This window comes from Trichosurus vulpecula, chromosome 8 (genome assembly GCF_011100635.1).
Source record: "Trichosurus vulpecula isolate mTriVul1 chromosome 8, mTriVul1.pri, whole genome shotgun sequence".
NCBI lineage: Eukaryota > Metazoa > Chordata > Mammalia > Diprotodontia > Phalangeridae > Trichosurus > Trichosurus vulpecula.
Genome location: NC_050580.1, coordinates 44,862,263 through 44,885,414, shown reverse-complemented (window position 1 = coordinate 44,885,414; position 23,152 = coordinate 44,862,263). Strand labels below are relative to the sequence as shown.

The 23,152-nt window shown below is 38.4% G+C and overlaps 1 protein-coding gene across 1 annotated transcript; it reads right to left on the bottom strand.

The window, feature by feature from the left end:
- Positions 1–17,060: 17,060 nt before the first annotated feature.
- Positions 17,061–17,988, bottom strand: LOC118829251 (olfactory receptor 13A1-like). The gene is given in 2 exon segments (XM_036736242.1): positions 17,061–17,082; positions 17,084–17,988. Coding segments are annotated over 2 exon segments (927 nt in total).
- Between the last annotated feature and the right edge of the window lie 5,164 nt (positions 17,989–23,152).

Here is a 23,152-nt window from a genome sequence, read left to right as displayed (position 1 = left end):
TACTTCTTATATATAAAACATGTGTCTAAGATTATCATTATTAATTGGGTAGTTCATAATAAAGACTGGGGTAGACCTAAATATGATACGACTTTAAAAGTAAAACAAATTAGGAACAGCTAAAAAACAGTAGTTATTTTATACAAATGAGGTGCAAGAGGAAGAATTGATACAGAGGAATTAGGCAGGGTAGGAGGGCTAGTAGGTCTGGTAACCTACTTTCATTGGGAATGGGTTTAAGAGGGAACAATACATACATATATATGCATATATGTGAGTATAAAAGTCTAAATTCAGAAGAAATAAAATGGTAAGAGAATGGGGAGGGGGGAGAGGACAATATAGGGATATTTAGAGGGGACGGTGAGGAAATAGGTTAAAGGGAGGTATGGAAAGGTGTTTAGATTTATAGGAATGGGAGGATAGGAGAGGGATCCTCGGAGGGAGATTGGCTAAGTAAAGGGAAGGCAAGTTAGAAGGAAGAAGTAAAATAGAGGAGTAACAAGGATAGGAAACAAGAGATATGTACAAATATAAAAACAAAGATCAGGAATAGAATTTTTAGGGAAAGTACATGTCTATATATGTATGCGTGTGTATGTGTGTATGTGAATATATTTATCTACATGGAAATATATCCACACTTCATCTCAGCATTCTGGTTGAGGGCCAGTGGATGAGCAGTGGAAAAAAGAACAAAGTAAAAAAGTGCAGAGCAAAAAATAAAAGATAACTTACAAGGAAGCAAAGAAAAGATGGACAGCTTTCAACACAATGTGTGGTATATATCATACAGGCTTTTTTGAAATGAAAATTTATTGTTACATCTTTTGAATACTCTCTTGTGTTCTACTATGCACATGACATGCTTTTTTTTCCTTTTCTTACATTGTATTTAAGTTCCAATATTTCAGCTTAAGATATGGTTTTTTTTCACTATTCTGTATTTGTGTTATGTCGTATAAGCCTAAAATAAAATTTAAAAAAAACATTCCTATAAGTAATAAAAAGTTCCCTACTTTAAAATTTTTTATCACATTCAATAGGGAGTAATTTTTCCCCACTCACCAAAGGAAAACCATAGATCTTGACTTTCAGGAAGACAGTATGGAGAATACAAGGATTTCTCTCTTCCACACAGAGTTGTTGTGACTAAACTTCTAAACCAGACAATGTGGCATAAATGTTATCATTATTAATATCTCGATTAAAATAGATAAAAATATTTGTAACAAAAATAATCATAAACAAGTCAGATATGGCCTAGTTTTCCTTGGTTATCCTAAATATCTAACAGTAATAATCACTCTTCTTTTATCAGTAATTATTAATCAATGATCATTAGGTGATGATCATCATTTCTCCCAGTCACTGAAAGTATACAGGGGTTATGTTGAAGTCATTATGAATCCTACACTCATATGCAGATCTCATCTCTCTGTTCCAAAGGACATAATTTAACCAGGTTACCAACAGTATTTTCTCACTAGCCTTCTCAAGGAGGCAGTGTTGATGACAGATCACATCAAAAAATTGCTCCCCTTTTGATGCTATATTCTAAGTCTAAGGATAAGCCTCTTTGCTGTTAGTAACTTGGGGTAACTGTAGAATTCCTGAACCACAACAGTACTTCTCAGAACCTTGTTTCTTTGCTAGAGAAAATATACTAACCACAAAAACAGTATGGGATATGAGATCCCTGGAAAGTTCCACTTGAAATATGCCAATGTGAGTATGCCCGCTCTGAAGCCTAAGGCATCCAGACTTAGAGAATCCTCAGCATATTCTTATTGACCCTTCTGCTCTGGTACCAGGAATTGCTGCCTCAGTGACCTGAATTCAAGTGTTTTGAAGAAAGAATCTTTTATTTAAGACTTATATTGTCATTGAAGAAGTAGACACTTCCCCAGGAAAACATTGAGAAGTGGCTGGAGACCACAGAAAGAAGCAGAGAGCTCTAGTGTCCTAGATGGAAAAATCAAAGTGGGAAATTCCTAACTCCGGTACCTCCTTGGCCACTTCTTTGCTAGGGTACTCTGCCAAATAACTTCCCTGAGCCTCATTGTGTTCCTCTGCAGGAGAGAAACCCCTGTAGGATGTAACCTTCTGACTGCTCAATGGGCTCTCCATCACTATTGAGTCTAGATGTGGTGATTCATACAGACAGATCGAAGGATGAGCCCATCTATATGTGAAATCAACATACTTGACTCATGTAACTTGAAAATGTCAGCAGCACAATCCCATGCTAAGGACTGATCCAAGGATGAATAAACTTCCATTATTAACCCCATGTAACTTTGATTAGTAGTAGATATATGCACAAAATAATTATGTTCATTTTTTTACTCTACAACAAAATACTGCTTGGGAGAGGAACAAAAGAATATGAGTTCCATGGAGAGACAGATTATGCCTGGGTGAAGTAGTCAAGCCTTCATGGAAGAGGAATCATGTGATCTGGCCTTTTAAATGGAGGAAAGAGTTTACACAAAGGTCCCATGGTTGGAAAATTATGGATTTGTTTTGAAAGAAAAAGTCTGGTTTATCCATAGAGTAGTTTAAGCAGGGCAATACAACTACACAAGGTACATGCAACATCCTTCCAATAAAGATTCTTTACATAACATCTTCATATAGGAAAATGAGTTTACTATCAGCATGGCTTAAGTTCCCTCAGGAGTAGGGATAGGTGACCACTTAGATAATCACTAATCTCTCTTGTCCCCCTTGTGCTTCTTCTTTTTGAGAGGACTCTCTGAGGCAGTGACTCCATAACATCCCAGATAACTGCTATCCCCACAGAGGCAATCATAAGACATGAGAGCTGGAAAAGTTGCTAGATGCCATCTCATCCAACTCCTTTATGTGAGAAACCTGAAGGCCAGAGGCTTTGTCTTACCTAGGATCACATACCTTAGTATGTATATACACAGTGGCAGATAGTGAAAGAAGAGTGGTGAGATAGGAGTGTTCAATTATTTCAAAACAATCACCAAATAAGCATCTACCTGATGAGAAACACAGGGATCCGCACAATGATTTTTACTTAGTCACGACCTCCACCATCAAAGCAAAAACACCATATAATTAACCAAAGAATATGAGAGTTGGGAGGAATCTTAGAAGTCATCTACCCCCAACTGATTTGTTTTAGAAAGGAGGAAACTGAAGCTCAGAAAGATCAAGTGACTTTCTAAAAGACATATAGAGTTAATATCAGACTTAAGACTAAAACCCAATTTCAGTCCCTATCTAATTTATTTCTTTTGCTAGCATTTATTTTTAAGCATTAAATTCCATAAAGTCTAATATCCATGAAGACTGGTGCTCAAAAGTGATCTTATAAAAATACTAGCAAGTGCACAAATTTCTCGTACAGTATCCTGGATGCCAACATTGGGCTCTCCCCTTGGGAAAGTTGGGTGAAAAACATTAGTGTATTCATTCCTTAAGACATCTAAGCAAATAATGGTAAACAGAATTCTTACCTCCTTCACAATAGTTTTCAAAGTAGACAATGAGTCAGTTTTTAAGGTAAGAGGCACCAAGGCTATGTGGAGTTTGGATTTAGAGTTTTCTCATGGGATTCTATCAGGCGTGGTTCCACAGAAAGCATCTGAGGGAGTAATTGGATGGTGGTGTTTGTACCATCACTACTCCAGGGACATAGAAGTTACTTCCAGGGTAGAGCTCTTGGGGAAAATTCACAAAGGCGTTCATCAGACTTGAGATATGAAAGGGATCTTGAGAATCATGTAGTCTGACTCTCTCATTATAGAGGAAAAAAAAGATTCAGGAAAGTGAAGTAATTGGTCCAACATCATAAAATAAGTTAGTGACAGAATGGGCTTTTAAACCCAGATCTTCTGATATTAATTCTAATCTTTTCATCATTGCATCTTTATTTGGTTATAGATCCAGAGCTGGAAGGAAATAGAGAGTCCATCTAGTCCAACTGCATCATTTTATTGGAAATGGAAAGAGAACATGAAAAATGTAGACAGGAGCAGAGAGAGGGCGGAAACATTCGACTGAAAAAGGAAAAAATCCACTACCCTCTGTAAGCCTTTTAGAAGTACCAGACTACAACTAAGCAATTGACATGCTAACTACAAATCTTGCTTCTCCATTACTCCAATGGCACATACCACAGCCCACACTCAGATCTGATAAAGGGCCTTGGAGAGTTGTTGTGTTTTAATGTTTCATCATGGTTGAGCCAACCTATATCTCTCTTCCTTTTCTCAGAAACTACTAGAAAAATCTTTCTTCACTCTTTGCCTCTACTTTCTGTCCTCTCACTCATTCCTCAACCCTTTGCTAACTCATTCAATGGAAGCTCAGAAAGGTCAAGTGACTTTCTCAAAGATATATAGAGTTAATGTCAGACTCAAGACTAAATCCCAGATGACTTCTCCAAAGTCACTAATGATCACTTAACTGCCAAAACTGATGGTCTTTTCTCTGTCTTCCTGGCCTCTCCAATTCTCTGGACACCATTGACCACCCTCTCCTACTATTCTCTTTTTTTGTTTCTCTTCCTGCTGTCTAAATACTTCTTCTTTGACTACTTTTCTGGACCATCATCCATATGATACTCAGACTGTGAATGTGCCCTAAGTCTCTGTCTTAGATCTCTTGACTCCTCACCTCTCCTCTTATCATCCTTAACAGTGCTTTAGTTATCATGTCTTTATAGATGATTCCCCAATCTGTGTATCAGCCCCTGTCCTCTCTCCTCCCCAGCAGTCACTCTCTTGAGTTGAGCTATGGTCCCACATCAGTGATTAGACCTCACTATTATCTTCTGCTCCTCACTCTTTCTCAACTCACATTAACTCCACAAAATCTTTCACACTCATTCCTTTCTTTCCTCCAGGCCCTCATCACTTCCTACATGGACTATTTCAGTGCCTTCCTAAACAGTCTACCTGTCTCAATTTTCTCTCAATTCCAACTGATCTCCACAGAGCTGCTATAATGATCTTTCTAAATCACATACAACGGACAACATCAGTGCCCTGCTCAACAGCCTACAGTGGTTCCCTATTGCCATTAAGATAAAGTATAATTCCTCTGTCGTACTTTAAAGGCCTTTCAAAAATAGGCCCCAATCTACCTTTCCAGGCCCATTATCCATTATTCACTTTCCTGCATTCACCCTTCAGCCCAACTAGCTTTCTCTCTTTTCCTTAAACATGACATGACTACCACTATGCCTTTGCACTGGCCATCACAAATGCCCAGAATGCATTTCATCAACTCTCCCAAATAGAATGTTTCAGTTCTTTCAAGATACACTTCCAATACCACCTTTAATACAAAATACTTCCTCTTTCCTCCAACTGCTATGCCTCCCCTTTCTTATATTTGGGATACTGGTAAAAACACTTTGCAAACCTTAAAAAAACTACATAAATGCTAACTATTATATATGTGTATGTATATGTATATATGCACTATTACCTTCCACCAATAAATTCCTTGATGTCAGGAATTATTTTTGTCTTTGTACACCCAGCAACAAGGACAATGCCTAGCACACAGTGGGTGTTTCATATACATTTGTTGATCGATTAATAATTCAAGAGTAATCTGCTTGACTTTCATTCTAGACAAAAATCTAGTACATGTTATTATAGTTATGGATTATGAGCAATTGTAAATGGAAGCAGTGATCATGATGAGATAGGGTAAATTCATAAAGAGCAAATCATGGTGCAGTGACTTGTTTTAGGCTTCTCTCCCCCTTTCCACATCAAAACAGGAAAAAAGTGTATTAAATCATGTAAATGGTAACCATCGTAAGAAGAATGGGAAAGAGGTCCCCTTCAAGGTAAATGCTGGCAAACACCATTAAAATGTGAATTATTGGATTATCCATTTCTATTCCCAAAACTTGTTTTAAAGACTCCAAATCTGGGACACTGTATAATGCTGAGTCTCAATTCTAACACAAAGGCTGCCCCCATGTCAGAGATCCAAGTGTCAAGTTATATACTTCCTCGACTCTAAGTATAATCCCATGTCACGTATCCTCATAAGCTAGGTTACTTTTTAACAGGTTACTTAAACTAGTAGATCTCTTTCTGATTAGTAGTCATTTGATATACTATAGAAAGAACTAAACTACATCAAAACTTTTATCCTCACAATAAATAAAAACTAAAGAAAAAGGAAGTTACAACCAAAGGGAAAGATGGCTCATAGGTTTTCCATTGAGACTCAAGCAAAATACATTAAACTTAGTCTTGTATCAAGAACAAGTCAACATGAAATGTTTCATGTTGTCAATGTGAAATATGATAAAGTCAAGAATAAGCAGTATTTCATATGACACCTGGCTATCTTGTGTAATGTTTGTGAGTGCAGATTGAGGCAAACTATTTGCTCTCCTTTTTTCTTTTTTTTTTTCTCTTTTGTTTTTGTTTTTGTTTTTTTGTTTTGATTCTTCTTTCTCATGATTCATTCCATTGGTCATAGTTCATCTTTGCAACTTGACTATTGTGTAAATAAGTTTAATGCGAAGTTATATGTAGAAGATATATCAGATTCCATGCAATCGGGGGGGGAGGGAAGGAAGAAAATATGGAACTCAAAATCATGCAGAACTGAGTGTTGTAAACTAAAAATAAAAATCTTAATTTAAAAAAAATATATAATTTGTGAGTGCAAGCCAAAATATCCCTATGTAGATAACTGCAAATTATGAGCCATCATATCCTGAGGAAAGAGTTTGAAAGGTTCTTCCCAACTATGCCAACGTATTTGGTCAACAATAAGTTCAATACGAAGGTAGGCACAAAAGAAGTTAGCATAACCTGTTAGAAAACATGTTTTGTGAAAAGAAAGACCCCAAAACTTTATAAGCTATTCACAAGCATCTTACCTGTATTTCATTAATAATTTCTTATGGAAGGCAGCTAGAAGACACTGGGCCAGGTGACCACTGAACAATATCACAAAGACAATAAAACTGCCCATGACTTAAAAAACAGAAATGAGTGATTTCTAATGTTGGAGTCATATCTCACAATAAACCTAGGACACAAGGTGTCCTATCAGGTGGGGAAAAGAGTATTGTTGAGAGACTTCATGGGATGAATGAACAGGGACTTTACTAACCAACACCGACTTTTAAAAAGACATATAAAGAAGAAAAGAAGGTGAGAGAGGACACTTTTTTAAAAAGTGTGGTGTGGGACTGTCAGGAGAGTAGCAAGAGCTCAGAATGAGACAAAGTTTCAAGGAAAGCAAAGGAAATTTAAAAAGTGGTTTTCTGTTTGTTGGTAGCTATACTGAGAGAAAGAGATTTGGCTAAGGGATATGACTATGGGTTGGAGTAGATAGGATACTGTAACCAATAGTGGCAGAGGTATTGCATTCATGTTTTACATTGGTTTTCTCTAACAAGGAAGATGATATTTGGACTCGAAAGGACTGAGTGGGAAGAAAAGCCATTAATAGGAAGCTAAAATACAAGGTACATAACTATGTGATAGAAGAGCACACGGGTGTCTCAATGAAGTCAAGTCACCAGGTCTTCACGAATTTCATTTTCAGGTGTTGGAGGAAAAAAACTCCAATATCACTGGTTTCTAAGGGATTGCCAGTCATCTCTGAAAGATTATGGATAATGAGATAGGCACCATCGACTTGGATTAGGGCAGAGATTGTGAAGACTTATACGATTATAATACATCCTTGTACTCTCCCAGTTCAGTTTCCTTGGCATGTGGAAATCTCATGTATTTTTCTTATCTTCTTGTCTTTTGATTTTATCCAAAAATATCTGCATTCTGAATTCGCTGATCTCTTTGTCAAAAAATATACTATTGCAAGATATTTTCTTCTGTGTTCTAAACTCTTGACATGGTTATTTAGCTTACCAATTTCTTTTTTGAGAGCTCTAATTTCAATTCAGATTTCCATCCGTACTTTTTTTTTAATTTAAATTTATTCATTTAACATATTTAGTTTTCAGCATTGATTTTCACAAGAGTTTGAATTACAAATTTTCTCCCCATTTCTACCCTCCCCCGCACTCCAAGATGGCATATATACTGGTTGCCCTGTTCCCCAGTCAGCCCTCCCCTCTATCACCCCACTCCCCTCTCATCCCCTTTTCCCTTCCTTTCTTGAAGGGCAAGATAAATTTCTACGCCCCATTGCCTGTGTATCTTATTTTCTAGTTGCATGCAAAAAACTTTTTTTTGTTTTTGAACATCTGTTTTTAAAACTGTGAGTTCCAAATTCTCTCCCCTCTTCCCTTCTCACCCACCCTCCCTAAGAAGTCAAGCAATTCAACATAGGCCACATGTGTATCATTATGTATAACCCTTCCACAATACTCATGTTGTGAAAGACTAACTATATTTTGCTCCTTCCCAACCCATCCCCCTTTATTGAATTTTCTCCCTTGACCCTGTCCCCTTTCAAAAGTGTTTGTTTTTTATTACCTCCACCCCTATCTGCCCTCCCCTCCATCATGCCCCCCCTTTTATTTTTTTATCTTCCTGCCTCTTCTTTCCTGTGGGGTAAGATACCCAACTGAGTATGTATGGTATTCCCTCCTCAGGGCAAATCTGATGAGAGCAAGGTTCACTCATTTCCCCCCTCACCTGCCTTCTCCCCTCCTCTCACAGAACTTCTTCCTCTTGCCACCTTTATGCGAGATAATGCACCCCATTCTATCTCTCCCTATCTCCCTCTCTCAGTATGTTGCTCTCTCATCTCTTAATTTGATTTTATTTCTTTTAGATATCTTCCCTTCATCTTCAACTCACCCTATGTCTACTCTCTCTCTCTCTTTTATATATATATATATGTATATATATATACATAAATATATATACACAAAGATATATACATACATACACATTCACTTATATATATATATACAAGCATAGATATATATGCATATTCCCTTCAGCTACCCTAATACTGAGGTCTCATGAATCATACATATCATCTTTCCATGTAGGAATGTAAACAAAACAGTTCAACTTTACTAAGTCCCTTGCAATTTCTGTTTCTTGATTACCTTTTCATGCTTCTCTTGATTCTTGTGTTTGAAAGTCAAATTTTCTATTCAGCTGAGAAAGCTTGAAAGTCCTCTATTTTATTGAAAATCCATATTTTGCCTTGGAGCATGATACTCAGTTTTGCTGGGTAGGTGATTCTTGGTTTTAATCCTAGCTCCATTGACCTCCGGAATATCGTATTCCAAGCCCTTTGATCTCTTAATGTAGAAGCTGCCAGATCTTGGGTTACTCTGATTGGGTTTCCACAATACTCAAATTGTTTCTTTCTGGCTGCTTGCAGTATTTTCTCCTTCATCTGGGAGCTCTGGAATTGGGCGACAATACTCCTGGGAGATTTCTTTTTGGGATCTATTTGAGGAGGCGATCGATGGATTCTTTCAATTTCTATTTTGCCCTTTGTCTTTAGAATATCAGGGCAGTTCTCCTTGATAATTTCTTGAAAGTTGATATCTAGGCTCTGTTTTTGATCATAGCTTTCAGGTAGTCCAATAATTTTTAAATTATCTCTCCTGGATCTATTTTCCAGGTCAGTGGTTTTTCCAATGAGATATTTCACATTGTCTTCCATTTTTTCATTCCTTTGGTTCTGTTTTATAATATCTTGATTTCTCATGGAGTCACTAGCTTCCACTTGCTCCAATCTAATTTTCAAGGTAGTATTTTCTTCAGTGGTCCGTTCAGTAGTCCATTTGACTAATTCTGCCTTTCAAGGCATTCTTCTCCTCATTGGCTTTTTGGAGCTCTTTTGCCATTTGAGTTAATCTATTTTTTTAATTTTTTTTTCATTTATTTATTTATTTTTAGTTTACCACACACGGCTCTACACAATTTTGAGTTCCAGATTTTCTCCCCTCCCTACCCCCTCCCTTCCCAAGATGGCATGGAATCCCATTTAACTACCATGCATAACTTCACATTGAATTAATTTATACACTAGTCAAGTTGTGGAGAAGAATCATGACCAATGGAATGAATCACGAGAAAGAAGAAACAGAACCAAAAAAAAAACCCAAAAACAAAAACAAAAGAGAAGCAGAAAAGGCGAGCATGTAGTGCGCCTCAATCTGCATTCAAACTTCACAGTTCCTTCTCTGGATGAAGATAGCATTCTCCATTGTGAGTCCCCTGGAGTTGTCCTTGCACCTTAGGTTGCTGAGAAGAGCGAAATATGTCAGGGTTGGTCCTCACGGAATCCATATATCTGTGGCTGTGCACAACGTTCTCCTGGCTCTTCTCCGCTCACTCAGCATTATGTCGTGTAGATTTTTCCAGGTTGTTACGAAGTCTGCATCATCCCCATTTCTCATGGCACAATAGTATTCCATCACCTTCATATACCACAGCTTGTTCAGCCATTCCCCAATTGATGGGCATCCCTTTGATTTCCAATTCATGGCTACCACAAAAAGAGCCGCTATAAATATCCTTGTACATATGGGTCCTTTTCCCGCTTGTGTGATTTCTTTGGGATACAACACTAGAAGTGGTATTGCTGGGTCAAAGGGTATGAACATTTCTATAACCCTTTGGGCATAGTTCCAAACTGCTCTCCAGAATGGCTGAATCGGCTCACAACTCCACCAGCAATGCAACAATGTTCCAATTTCCCCACATCCTTTCCAGCATTTATCATTTCCTTGTTTTGTTATTTTAGCCAATCTGACAGGAGAGATGTGATATCTAAGAGTTGTTTTGATTTGCATTCTCTAATCAGTAGTGATCCAGAGCATTTTTTCATATGCCTATAGATAGCTTTAATTTCTTCCTCTGAAAACTGCCTGTTCATATCCTTTGACCATTTCTCAATTGGGGAATGGCTTGTATTCCTATATATTTGGCTCAGTTCCCTGTATATTTTAGATATGAGGCCTTTATCAGAGATACTAGTTGCAAAGATTTTCTCCCAATTTTCTGCTTCCCTCCTAATTTTTGTTGTATTGGCTTTTTTGTACAAAAACATTTCAATTTGACATAATCAAAATTATCCATTTTGCATTTTGTAATGCTCTCTATCTCTTGTTGGGTCATGAATTCTTTACTTTTCCATAAATCTGATAAGTAAACTATTCCTTGCTTTCCCAAATTACTTATAGTGTCAGCTTTTACTCCTAAATCATGAACCCATTTTGACTTTATTTTGGTATATGGTGTAAGATATTGGTCTATGCCCAGTTTTTGCCCTACCATTTTCCAATTTTCCGAACAGTTTTTGTGAAATAGTGAATTATTACCCAGAAGCTGGCCTCTTTGGGTTTATCAAAGAGTAGATTGCTAAACTTGTTGATTTCTCCTTCTTGTGTACCTATCCTATTCCACTGATCCACACCCCTGTTTCTTAACCAGTACCAGGCAGTTTTGATGACTGCTGCTCTGTAGTAGAGTTTAATATCTGGTATGGCTAAGCCACCTTCTCTAGCATGTCTTTTCATTAATACCCTAGATATTCTAGACCTCTTGTTTTTCCAGATGAATTTTGTTATTATTTTGTCCAGCTCAGTAAAATAATTTTTTGGTAGTTCTATTGGTATGGCACTGAATAGTTAATCTATTTTTTAAGGTGTTGTTTTCTTCAGTGTATTTTTCAGTATTTTTTTGGGTCTCCTTTAGCAAGTCATTGACTTGTTTTTCATGGTTTTCTCGCATGCTTCTCATTTCTCTTCCCAATTTTTCCTCTACTTCTCTAACTTGCTTTTCCAAATCCTTTTGGAGCTCTTCCATGGCCTGGGACCAGTTCATGTTTTTCTTGGAGGCTATTGGTGTAGGCTCTTGTACTTTGTTGACTTCTTTAGGCTGTATGTTTTGGACTTCTTTGTCACCAAAGAAAGAATCCAAAGTCTGAGTCTGAATCTGGGTGTGTTTTCGCTGCCTGGCCATATTCCCAACCAACTAACTTGGCCCTTGAGTTTTTCAGAGGGGTATGACTGCTTGTAGAATGAGTTCTAAGTTCCACGTTTGAGGGGGAGATGCCAGCTCTGTCGCACCAGCACTACTCCTTCCCCAAGATCCCCCAACCAGGACTGGGCTTAGATCTTCAGCAGGCTGTGCACTCCTGCTCTGATCCGCCACTTAATTCCTCCCACCAGGTGGGCCTGGGGCCAGAAGCAGCAGCCGCTGTAGCTGCCCCCGGGGCTGGAAGCTGAATCGCGAACTCCTTCCACTCCCGCAGCTTTTCCACTAACCTTCTCTGCAGTCTTTGGTGTTTGTGGGTTGAGAAGTCTGGTAACTGCCGCAACTCACTGATTCAGGGTGCTAGGGCCCCCTTCGCCCGGCTCCTGGTCTGGTTGGTCCACGCCGCTCAGGCTGGGCTCTGCTCCGCTCCGCTCCCAGCTCCCAGCTCCCAGCTCCATGTGGGATAGACCTCACCCAGAGACCATCCAGGCTATCCTAGGCTGGAGCCCTGCTTCCCTCTGCTGTTTTGTGGGTTCTGCCATTCTAGAATTGGTTCAGAGCCATTTTTTATAGGTTTTTGGAGGGACTCGGCAGGGCGCTCACACTGGTCCCTGCTTTTCAGCCACCATCTTGGCCCCATCCGTACTTCTTATTTAATTCTTCCTGGACCTTCTTTTACCTGCTCCAGTGTCATTTCTGGGACATGGATTTATTGCAGAATTTTCCCCTTTATTGTGGAATTTCAAAATTAATTCCTTTCCACAATAGTACTTATTCATTATTTCCTTTTCATGATTCTTTGTTTATCTCATACAGTTTTATCAGTTCTTTTGTTGGTTTTTCTGTACATCCCTTTCTGTAATCAGCTCTCTTATTAAAAACATGTTCCTTTTGTTTTAGGCTAAAACAAAGTAACCTAATCCCTGTTGATCTCCTTCTTCAACCCCTTCAGGCACTGTGTGGCATTCAAGGCACAGGTTGGAAATTTGGATTGGAAGGAAGGAGTGGGCTAAGGGATTGCTGGTGCCAGATCAGAGGTATTAGCAGGTAACTCTACCACATGGAGTCTGGGTACAAGTAGGATTGTGTTGGATGTACAGGCCTTCCCCTGACAGGTCTTAGCCCATGAGTAACACATGGCACATGGGAGACCTAGAGCTATCAGTAGCCCAGATGACTTCACCCTGCATGGAGCTAGATCTGGGGTTGAGGTGTTACAATAAATAGTTTCCTGTGACTCAGAGACCTTAGCTTATTAGCATATGTGACATGGGATTTCACTTAGTGTCTAGGAAGCAGATATCTTCACACTTGGATCTCTGACACGGGGGCAGCCTTTGTGTTAGAATTGTGACTCAGCATTATACAGTGTCCCAGATTTGGAGTCTTTAAAACAAGTTTTGGGAATAGAAATGGATAATCCAATAATTCACATTTTAATGGTATTTGCCAGCATTTACCTTGAAGGGGACCTCTTTCCCATTCTTCTTACGATGGTTACCATTTACATGATTTGATACACTTTTTTCCTGTTTTGATGTGGAAAAGGGGAGAGAAGCCTAAAACAAATCACTGCCATGCCGTCATAACTGGAAATCTTCCCCTATACATCCATGGGCATTAATGGGCCCTGAAGTTAAAGCAGAATCATAAAAGCTGGGAGCTGGAAGGGAGCTAAGAGGTCATCACCTGCCATATCTAAAACAGAAATCCACTTTGCAACATCACTACACAAGTCACCATAAAATCTCTGTTAAAGACCTCCTGACAGTGGTGGGAAACTTACTACTTCTCCTCAGTCATAATTAATGACCATTAATTATGCCATTATTTGGCATAATATTTGACATGATTCATAACCATAATTCATCAGACTTAATAGATTGTGTAGCTACTGATTTGGATTCATTTGAATTGGTAATTAGGGGAATGGTTTTATTTGACTACAGTCTTTTACTATTCCTCCCAAATATTTTAAATCATTTTTCCTGTAATGCATGTATATGCAATAACACATATTCTATTATCATAGAAAAATTTGTTGCTCTCCAGATGTGTAAATGGAGATATGCAGAATTTATGAAAACATTCACTCTACAGAACTGCAGTGATCCATCTCCTAAATATTTCTGTTTTACAGGGGCTTTTGTATAAACTCTGGAATCAAACTAAATTTATTTTCTACCAGACAAAAGCTTTGGGGTTTGGGAAGAATTGTGTATCTTTGTGAGCAGAAGAGAAGCAACAATCACTCTTTTAATTGAAGGTCATTAAAATAGATCCAATTTTCACAAGAGATGATTTTAATTGATTATATTACACCAAGAATATTAAGGTAATGAGTATAAGAAAGGAAATTGGGAAAATATTTTTGTCACATATCTCTGATGAGTCAGATATCCAAATTCTATAGGTAATTAATAAAAACACATAAGACCAAAAGCCATTACCCAATAGAAAAGTAGTCAAGAAAGAACCATACATTATTAACAGCTAAATGAAAGAAGCTCTCCAAATCACTTATAATAAGAGAACTCCCAAGGACCAGGTGTATCATTTAAAACAAAAATGTGTTTGGTCCTTCAAGCCATCCTCAAATTCCAGTTCTTCTAGAACTAAGAACAACTCTGAGTTTTCACCTCCCACTTATGGGAGGAGGAACATGTTGGATGAGTCACACACACTAATGCTGATGGAACTCTAATTGACCTGAATCATTCTGGAAAGTAATTTAGAATAATGTTAAGAAAAAGAAAAAAAACATATGCTTTGATTCAGAGGTCCCACTGCTAAATATAAAGCCAAAAGAAGTCAATTATTTTTATAATTGTTTCATATGCCTCCTCCCTCACTCCTCCCCCCCACCACCAAAAACATGCTTAAAGCAGCACTTTCTATGATACAAAAAAAAATAACTGGAAGCAAAGCAGATGACTACCTATTAAGCAATTATGAAACGAGTTGTTTTACACAAATGTATTTTCCCATTGAAAGAAACAATAAATAAATATGAGGAACCCAGAAAAGCATGAGAAGACATATGAATTGTTGCAATGTAAAGAAAGCATATTGAAGGAAACAACACATATGCCCAATGGGTATAACAAGTAAATATGACAGCAACATGATTGCAGCTGAATGTTGTGAAATAATGACCAGAGGCCATTGATGAGAAGAAAGTCCCCTACATACCCAACCTCTACTGCCTACAACAGAAGGAAGTATTAAGAGCAAAATGACAGGAGCAGAGTGAAGTGAGCTAAGCCAAGGAAACAATATATACAATATAAATGAAACAACGAAAATGGAAAGACCACATCAAAAAAAAGATGAGATGACAACCAAACCCCAACTGTTACATTTTGTTTTGTTTTCTTTTGAATATTATTTGTTATATGGCATGTTGGAGGACATTTTGGTAATGTAAAATAAAGACATCAATAGAAACATTTTTAAAAAGAAAATTTAATGACCTATCCTGAACCTGAATGAAAGATATAGGAAGGCAGTTCCTCCCACGTTTGAAGAGATGGAGTCAGGGTATAAATGTGAAACTGTGTACATCAGATGCTTTTTCTTTCTTATTCTCTCTTATAAAAGATGATACTTTGGGAGGTGGAGAAAAAAGAGATACATTGGAAAATGCAGATAATGCAAACCAAAAGGTCATGATAAAATACATTTTTAAAGAGTGACCTTTTGAGTAGTGTAGGGAAAGAGATAGATTTGGAAAATTTATGAAGTTAGAAGCTATTCCATCCAACTCATCCCTGAGGCCATAACCCACTCTAAAATATCCTTCACAAATGGTCATCAAGCCTCTACTCAAAATTCCCCAAAGATCAGGAGTCCATTACTTCTCAAGGCAATACATGTAATTTCTAGACAGCCAAGACATGTTTTCCTATGATTCCCTACTGGTAGGTAGTGAATGATGTGTCACTTGAAGGGATTAGGTAAATATCCAAGTGTAATACCTAGAGGTCATCAGTCAGTAAATATTTCCTAAGAACCTACTATGTTCTAGTCACTGTATTAAGCACTAAGGATACAAAAAAAATGCAAATGACAGTCCTTATCCTCAGGAGTTCACAATCTAATTGGGTGGGGGGGAGAAAAAACAAATAAGTATGAATAAATGAGCTATGTAAAGGATAAACATTGTTGTTCAGTCATTTCAGTCATGTCTGACTCTACATGAAACCATTTAGGGTTTTCTTGGCAAAGATACTGGAGTGATTTGCTTGTTTTCTTCTCTAGCTCATTTTATGGATGAGGGCACCAAGGCAAACAGGGTTAAGTGGCTTCACAAGGTCACACAGCTAGTATCTAAAGCCAGATTTGAACTGAGAAAGATGATTCTTCATGACTCCAGACCTGGCACTCCACCCACTACCATCACCTAGCTGCCTACAGGATAAATAGGAAATAATTGACAGAAGGAAGGCATTAGAATTAAGAGAGGTTGGGAAAGATTTCCTGGAGAAGGTGGAATTTTAGTTGAGACTTAAAGGAACCTAAGGAAGTCAGGAGGTAGAGATGAGTTGGGAGCACATTCCAGGAGTGAGCATCAGCCAAATACAGTAACCACAGCCTAGAGATGGAGTGCTTATTCATGGAACAGCAAGGAGGCCAATGTCATTGGACCAAAGAGCATTTGGTGAGGAATTAAGGTATAAGGGATAGCTAGATGGATAAGTAGATAGAGCACTGGGCCTAGAGTCAGGAAGACCTGAAATCAAATCCAGACTCACATACTTACTAGCTGTGTGAACCTGGGCAAATTGCTTAACCTCTGTTTGCATTAATCCACTGGAAAAGGAAATGGAAAGCAATCCAGTATTTTTACCAAGAAAACACAATGGACAGTATGGTCCACGGGATCATGAAGTATTAGACAAAAAGTGAACAATAACACAATAATGAGTTATAAGAAGCCTAGAAAGGTGGGGAGGCAAAGGGAGTAGGTTATGAAGGGCTTTGATGACAAGGGATTTACAAGAAAAAGCATTATGTAAATCTGAATAAAGACATTCACCAAATCATTTTTTCTTGTTATCTAGATTTCATAGTAATGTCTAGAAATAATATTCCAAGGAAGCCATCTTGGTCTATTCTAATTATTTACCAAATAGATAGAAATATTTCTGAGGGCTGCTTTAAAATCCTTATTCCTCAGTGTGTAGATGAGAGGGTTTAAGGTGGGACTGACTGTGGTGTACAAGAGAGCCACCACTTTGCCATTATCCATTGAAGAACTGGAGCCTGGAAGCATGTAAGTATATGTGATTGTGGAATAATATATGGTGACCACCAGGAGGTGAGAGGAGCAGGTAGAGAAGGCTTTCTTCTTCCCCTCTGTGGTGCGGATCTTGAGGATATTGGAGATGATGAAGCCATAGGACACCACAGTGAGCACAAAACTGACAACTCCAAAGTACACATCTGCAATGACTATCATGATGTTGTTCACATATGTGGAGCTGCAAGAGAGCAGTAGCAAAGTGGGGACTTCACACAGGAAATGATTAATTTTGTTGGGACCACAGAAGGTTAATCGTGCCATCAGGCCAGTTTGTAGTGATGAGCTGAGAGTGCCAGTGGCCCATACGCTACCCACTAGGAACAAACAAACCATCTTGTTCATCATGGTACTGTAATGTAAGGGGTGGCAGATGGCCACATACCTATCATAAGCCATGGCTGTGAAGAGCAGAAGCTCAGTCCCCAGAAAACAAGAGAAGAAATATAACTGAGTCATGCAGCCATTATATGAAATAGATTTTTTCTCCACAATGAGGTTCTCCAGCAATTTGGGCAGAACCGCAGATGTGCAGCCTATGTCTATTATGGCCAAGTTGGCAAGGAAAAAATACATGGGGGTATGGAGATTTGAGTCCAGACTGATGGCCATGACAATGAGTGCATTGCCACTGAGGGCCACGAGGTAAAGAAGGAGGAAAGACATAAATAGGAAGAGCTGGAGTTGAGGTGTCTCTGAAAAACCCTGTAGAACAAACTCTGTCACCAGGGTTTGATTGCTCAGTTCCATTTGACCCTGAGATTCCTCTTGAATCAGCCAAAGGAAGTCTGACACAGTAGAGGGTCCCTCATAGAGGACTGGATAATTCAGCCAAGCTTTAGCAAAGACATCAGGCAGAGATTTGAATTAAAGCTGAAAAGTGTTTTCATTTTAGATAGAGTGGTTATCATGTCTGAGTTAGAAATTGTAATTGTCAGCTATTTAGTGCATGTATCACCTAATAATAATACTAGCTCTGATATATGGCTTAAAAGAGACCATCAAGAGATTCAGTCCCTTTACCAGCACCTTCCTCATTCACATGCCTTTCCCAAATTCCTTTTTTTTTATTTTCTCACTTTTCTTCTGCCCCAATGTTTTATTTTTATCTGTTTGCTTCCATTGTTTTATATTTTATTCCTCAGGAGGCAGCTAGGTGGTGCACTAGATAGAACAGTAGCCCTGGAGTCAGGAAGGCTTGAGTTCAAATCCAGACTTATACCCTTTCTAGCTTTGCAACTATGGGCTCACTTTCCTCAACTGTAAAGTGGGGATAACAATAGCATGTGTCTCCCTGTGGGTAGTTTTGAGTATCAAGTGAGATATTATTTCTAGAGTGCTTTGTAAACCCTAAGGTGCTATATAAGGGCTAGCTACTATCATTGTTGTTTTTATTCTTTTTAAGAGAAGGGTCTGTGTCTTCACTATCTTGGAGGCCCCCTTATCTCTGTCGTAGTTTGGTGGAAAGGACACAGGCTATAGAGTCCAAAGTTTGGGGTCTGCGTTTAAGCTCTGAGTGGTCTTGGGCAAGGGTGTTTTTCCTCCCTGAGCTTTAGTTTTCCCATTGGCAAAATAAAGATCATAAAAATTGTAATATGTGCCTCATATGATTATCTAAAGTATTTTATATAAGTTAAAATACTACATAAATTGGGGTCACCGTTGCTAAAAATCGATATAAACTTCGTTTAGTTTTTGCTCAGAAGACATTCTGCTATTCTGTAAACTACCAACCTCCCCCCCAATGAAAAAATTATTGCCCTCTCTTCTCTTTGAAGCCACCCCCCAAAGAAAATGGAAGTTAAGGAGAAGCTGTATTGCCTTTAGAGGTTTAAGTTAACCATAGCAACTCCAGGTCAAAACTGTGTTCTCATTTCTTTCCATTTTACCAAGGAATGATGAACTAAAATCAAAAAGAATATGGGATATCTGGTAGTTTAGTTTAGTCATTTCTGACTCATCATGAACCCATCTAGGGTTTTCCTGGCAAAGATACTGGAGTAGCTTGCCATTCCTTCTCTAGTTCATTTTATAGATAAGGAAACTGAGGCAAACAGGGATAAGTAACTTGCCCAAGCTCACACAGCTAGTAAGTGTCCAAGGCCAGATTTGAACTTATGAAGATGAGTCCTTCTGACACCAGGCCCAGAACTCTAACCACTACACCACCTAGCTACCTCTGAGATTTCTGTGAAGCCCCACCCAAAATATTCAATGTGAGTGAGCCCATTCAGAAGCCTAAGGCAACCAGACTCCAAGAAGCCTCAGTGTATTCATAATAGCTGACATTTATACTACACTTTAAATGCTGTAGAATATAGTTTTAAGTGACTTTTAAGCTCCTGTTCTTTAGTCTAAATACATCCCCCTACATACCATACTGCCAAAGAATAACATCCACACACAGCTGTAAACCATCTTACTTCGGATCTCTTCAGCTGTTATAGTTTTCCATTGGATCTTCACAACAACTCTGCAGATGGGGAAATGGAGATCTGCATTAAATGACTTGCTCAAAGTTTTGTAACTAGAGAGCAGCAGACTCAAGGCTAGAATACGTTTTCTGATTTCTCTATGCAGTCTATGCAGTCCCCTTCATACTACATGTCTCCGTCTGTTGATCTTCTCTAATTTATCCTAAGGGCCTTCTCTCCTTGTCTATTTTCCCTTCCCCTACTACCCATAAAAGATTCTTAGAAAGCCTTCAAAGGAATTCATGTCCTAGACCTGGGAAGATGGAAAGGAAATCCCAGTCAGAAGCAATATGTGGCACCCAGAGAAAGAAAAGGGGGGAGATCCATCCCTGCAACCCTAGAATGAATAAAAGAATAGAAGAGGACCTGAAACAGGGCATATCAAGTGCCAGATTTGAGTCCTAAAAACCTGGGCTAGAGTCTTGTTTCTGCCACACACGAGTTATAGAATAATCAACAAGTCAGATAGTCTCTCAGACTTGCCTGGTAGTTCTCTGGAACTATAAACCGCAGATGAGTCAAAATAACCAAAGATGCATGCCCCTTCCCTTCCTATTTCCTACCCTCATCAACTAATCCCCAATTAGCTAAAACTCCTGCCTTAAATACCTTCGTCATATAATAAAACTTTGAGCTGAAAGGGATCTTAGAAATCTCTTGGCCCTTAACCTATTTTTAGGATATGGACCTCTTTGGCAGTGTCTGGTAGAATCTAAGGACCCCTTCTTGGAATGATATTTTTCAATGCATAAAATAAAACACATAGGGTAGTGAAAGGAGCCAATTCTATTAAATACAGTTATCAAGATATTTCTTAAAGTTCATTAACTGTAGGATAAGAAACTCCCAAGAGTCTTTTTCATTTTACAGATGAGGAAACTGAGACCTGAAGAAGGGAAAAGATCAAAAACTAACAAGTTCATTATATGAATTCCAGTCCTCAAACTCTAGCTCTAGTATTATTTCCACCACAACAAGTTTGAAACTAGAGCTACCCCCAATTCCATTTAGGGAAGGGCAGACAGGACATGTGTTCTGAGTGTTAGAACCCCAGACATTCCATGGAAACATGGTTACAAAAGGTGGTTTGCTTCTACACTCTTTTGAGAATAAGTTTAAGGCATAGAGGTCTCTGATGCATGACAGATTAAATAAGCTTTTGTGTGCTGGTCTGGGAATCTGATCACTATGGTTAACACCACTTCTATAGGAAAGTATTTGTCCAAGTTCTAAACAATCTGAACTTTTGGGAAACAATGGATTTGTGAATGAGTGAATACCAAAATCATGTCATTGATGATAATCTCCTGTCTTTAAAGTGGAATATACCACCACCATCAAGAGGAAATGAAGCCTCCAAGATCATTACTGTGTTTTCTTATTACTCTTTCACTCTTATTGTGGTACAGTGAAGAACACACTAACCCTGGAGTCAGAGGCCCTGAGTTTAAATCCCACCTCTGACACTTCCTGGCTGTATGACAATTGTCTACCTAGGGCCCATTTCCCTGAACTGTAAAATCAGAGTAATTGGGCTAGAGGGTCTTTGAGGTCCCTTCCAGCCCCAGACTTATGTCCCTGTGATGTTATCCTTCTACTTGGGACTTAGAAATGCTGAGAAAAGTAATTGTGACTACTTAGAATACCACCTGCTTGATTAAAAAAAGATCTCAAATCTGAGTTGCACCAATTTTTACAGGAAATATAGCAAGGAGGTTTCCTTGCTGAATCAGCAGACTAAAAGACAGCTATGGGAGACCTCCATGGCATATATTAAAAACCCAAACCACACTGTACTTGGGTCCCTCTCATTTCCTCCTATGATTAGATGTAGATATTTGTTGTACAGTGTTGTGCAGATGTGGGTAGAGATTACTCTTTGGCTACTTTATGGTATGAGAGAAGAGGAGGACTATAATTAATTAAAGAGTAGGAGCTTTAAAAATCACTTAACAGACACTAGCAACATTTTCCCACATAATTCGGCTAAAAAAAATAAACCCAATGGATTGTTGCTGTTTTTATTGTTCTTCAACCATAAAACAAAAACATAGGCGAATGGTCACAGATCTTGAGCTGAAAGGGACCTTGGAAGCCATCTAGTTCAACCTTTTCATTCCTTTCATAGATGAGGAAAGTGATGCCCTGAGAGGCCAGGGGATTGGCCCAAGATAACACAGGTCATCAACAGTAAAATCAGGATTTGAACTCAGGTCTCCCTATTCCAAATCAAGTGTTCCTGTCATTTACTATTAACATGGCAGATTTTTCCAAATCCTTCCTTCTCCACAAATGAGAAACTTACCCTCTCAAAAGAAAAACAAATGACATTCTCACTCTGTTGGAAATGTTGAGATGCGATATGAATAAAATGGTTTTGTCTCCCCCCTTTTCCTTTCTTATTTTGGCCTTTAAAATAAAAACAGCTGAAATTATCATAGAATGGCCAGCTCTTTGTACTTTTAGTGAACTCATCTGGGAAATATTCCCCAAAGAACTTCCCCTAAAAACTCCTGAAGGATCAATTAAGTTTAAGCTTAGATGCTTTATCCTCATGAAATAAACGAGGTTCTATGTTTAGAGAATTTCTTCATGAGTTCAGGTATATGAAACTGACATCACAGGATGTTAAAAGCTAGAAAAATTATAGTGATCAAGGAAGGAACTCATCAATTCTAAATAATTGGTTTGGGTTTGAGAACTGGGACTAAGAACATTTGGTAGGCAAGTTTTTCTGCCTTTGACACTTTAGGTCTAACTCAGAAACACTGGCTAAATGTCCTTGACAAGTAGAAGTACTTCTTGTGGAATTAGCTGGAAGACTGTCAACCCTATATCTTGATTCAACCCATACATAAAACCTTGTAAAGATGAGAATGCTCACAAAACAACATATGATCAAGGAAGTGGATGATCAGTCTGGGGATAAAAGTTACCAAGAGACAGTCACTGCATGAGTAGTTCAAGTTCAAGATAAGATAAAGGAAAGATTTCCATGGGAATCTGTCCACACCTTCACCCCTGCTTCATATCTTCATTAGTGATGAGGAAGCTGCAGGAAAGAAAGTTTTACAAAGGACAAGCAATGAGTGAGTAGTGCTGAGAAGAGGCTATGGACAGTGACAGAATGATAATCAAGGAAAAGCAGTAAGGAACTTCCCAATTGACTGAACATTGACTCTATGGGACATCATGAGTAGAACAGCATGGTTGGTTGCTTGCTAGGGGTAGTTAATGCTAATCTGTATAACTTCTTCAATTTCTGTTTGCTGTTTTCTTGGAAAAATAGATTTACCCATTATTTGCTACCTTGATGGCCTTTGTGCAACTAGCATTTGGTGGGACATTTCTAAACATATATACACCTGGATCAACAATATTTTGGATGCTCAATAGATATAATTCTAGTATGGGATCCTTCTTTGAAACTGGAGCACCAA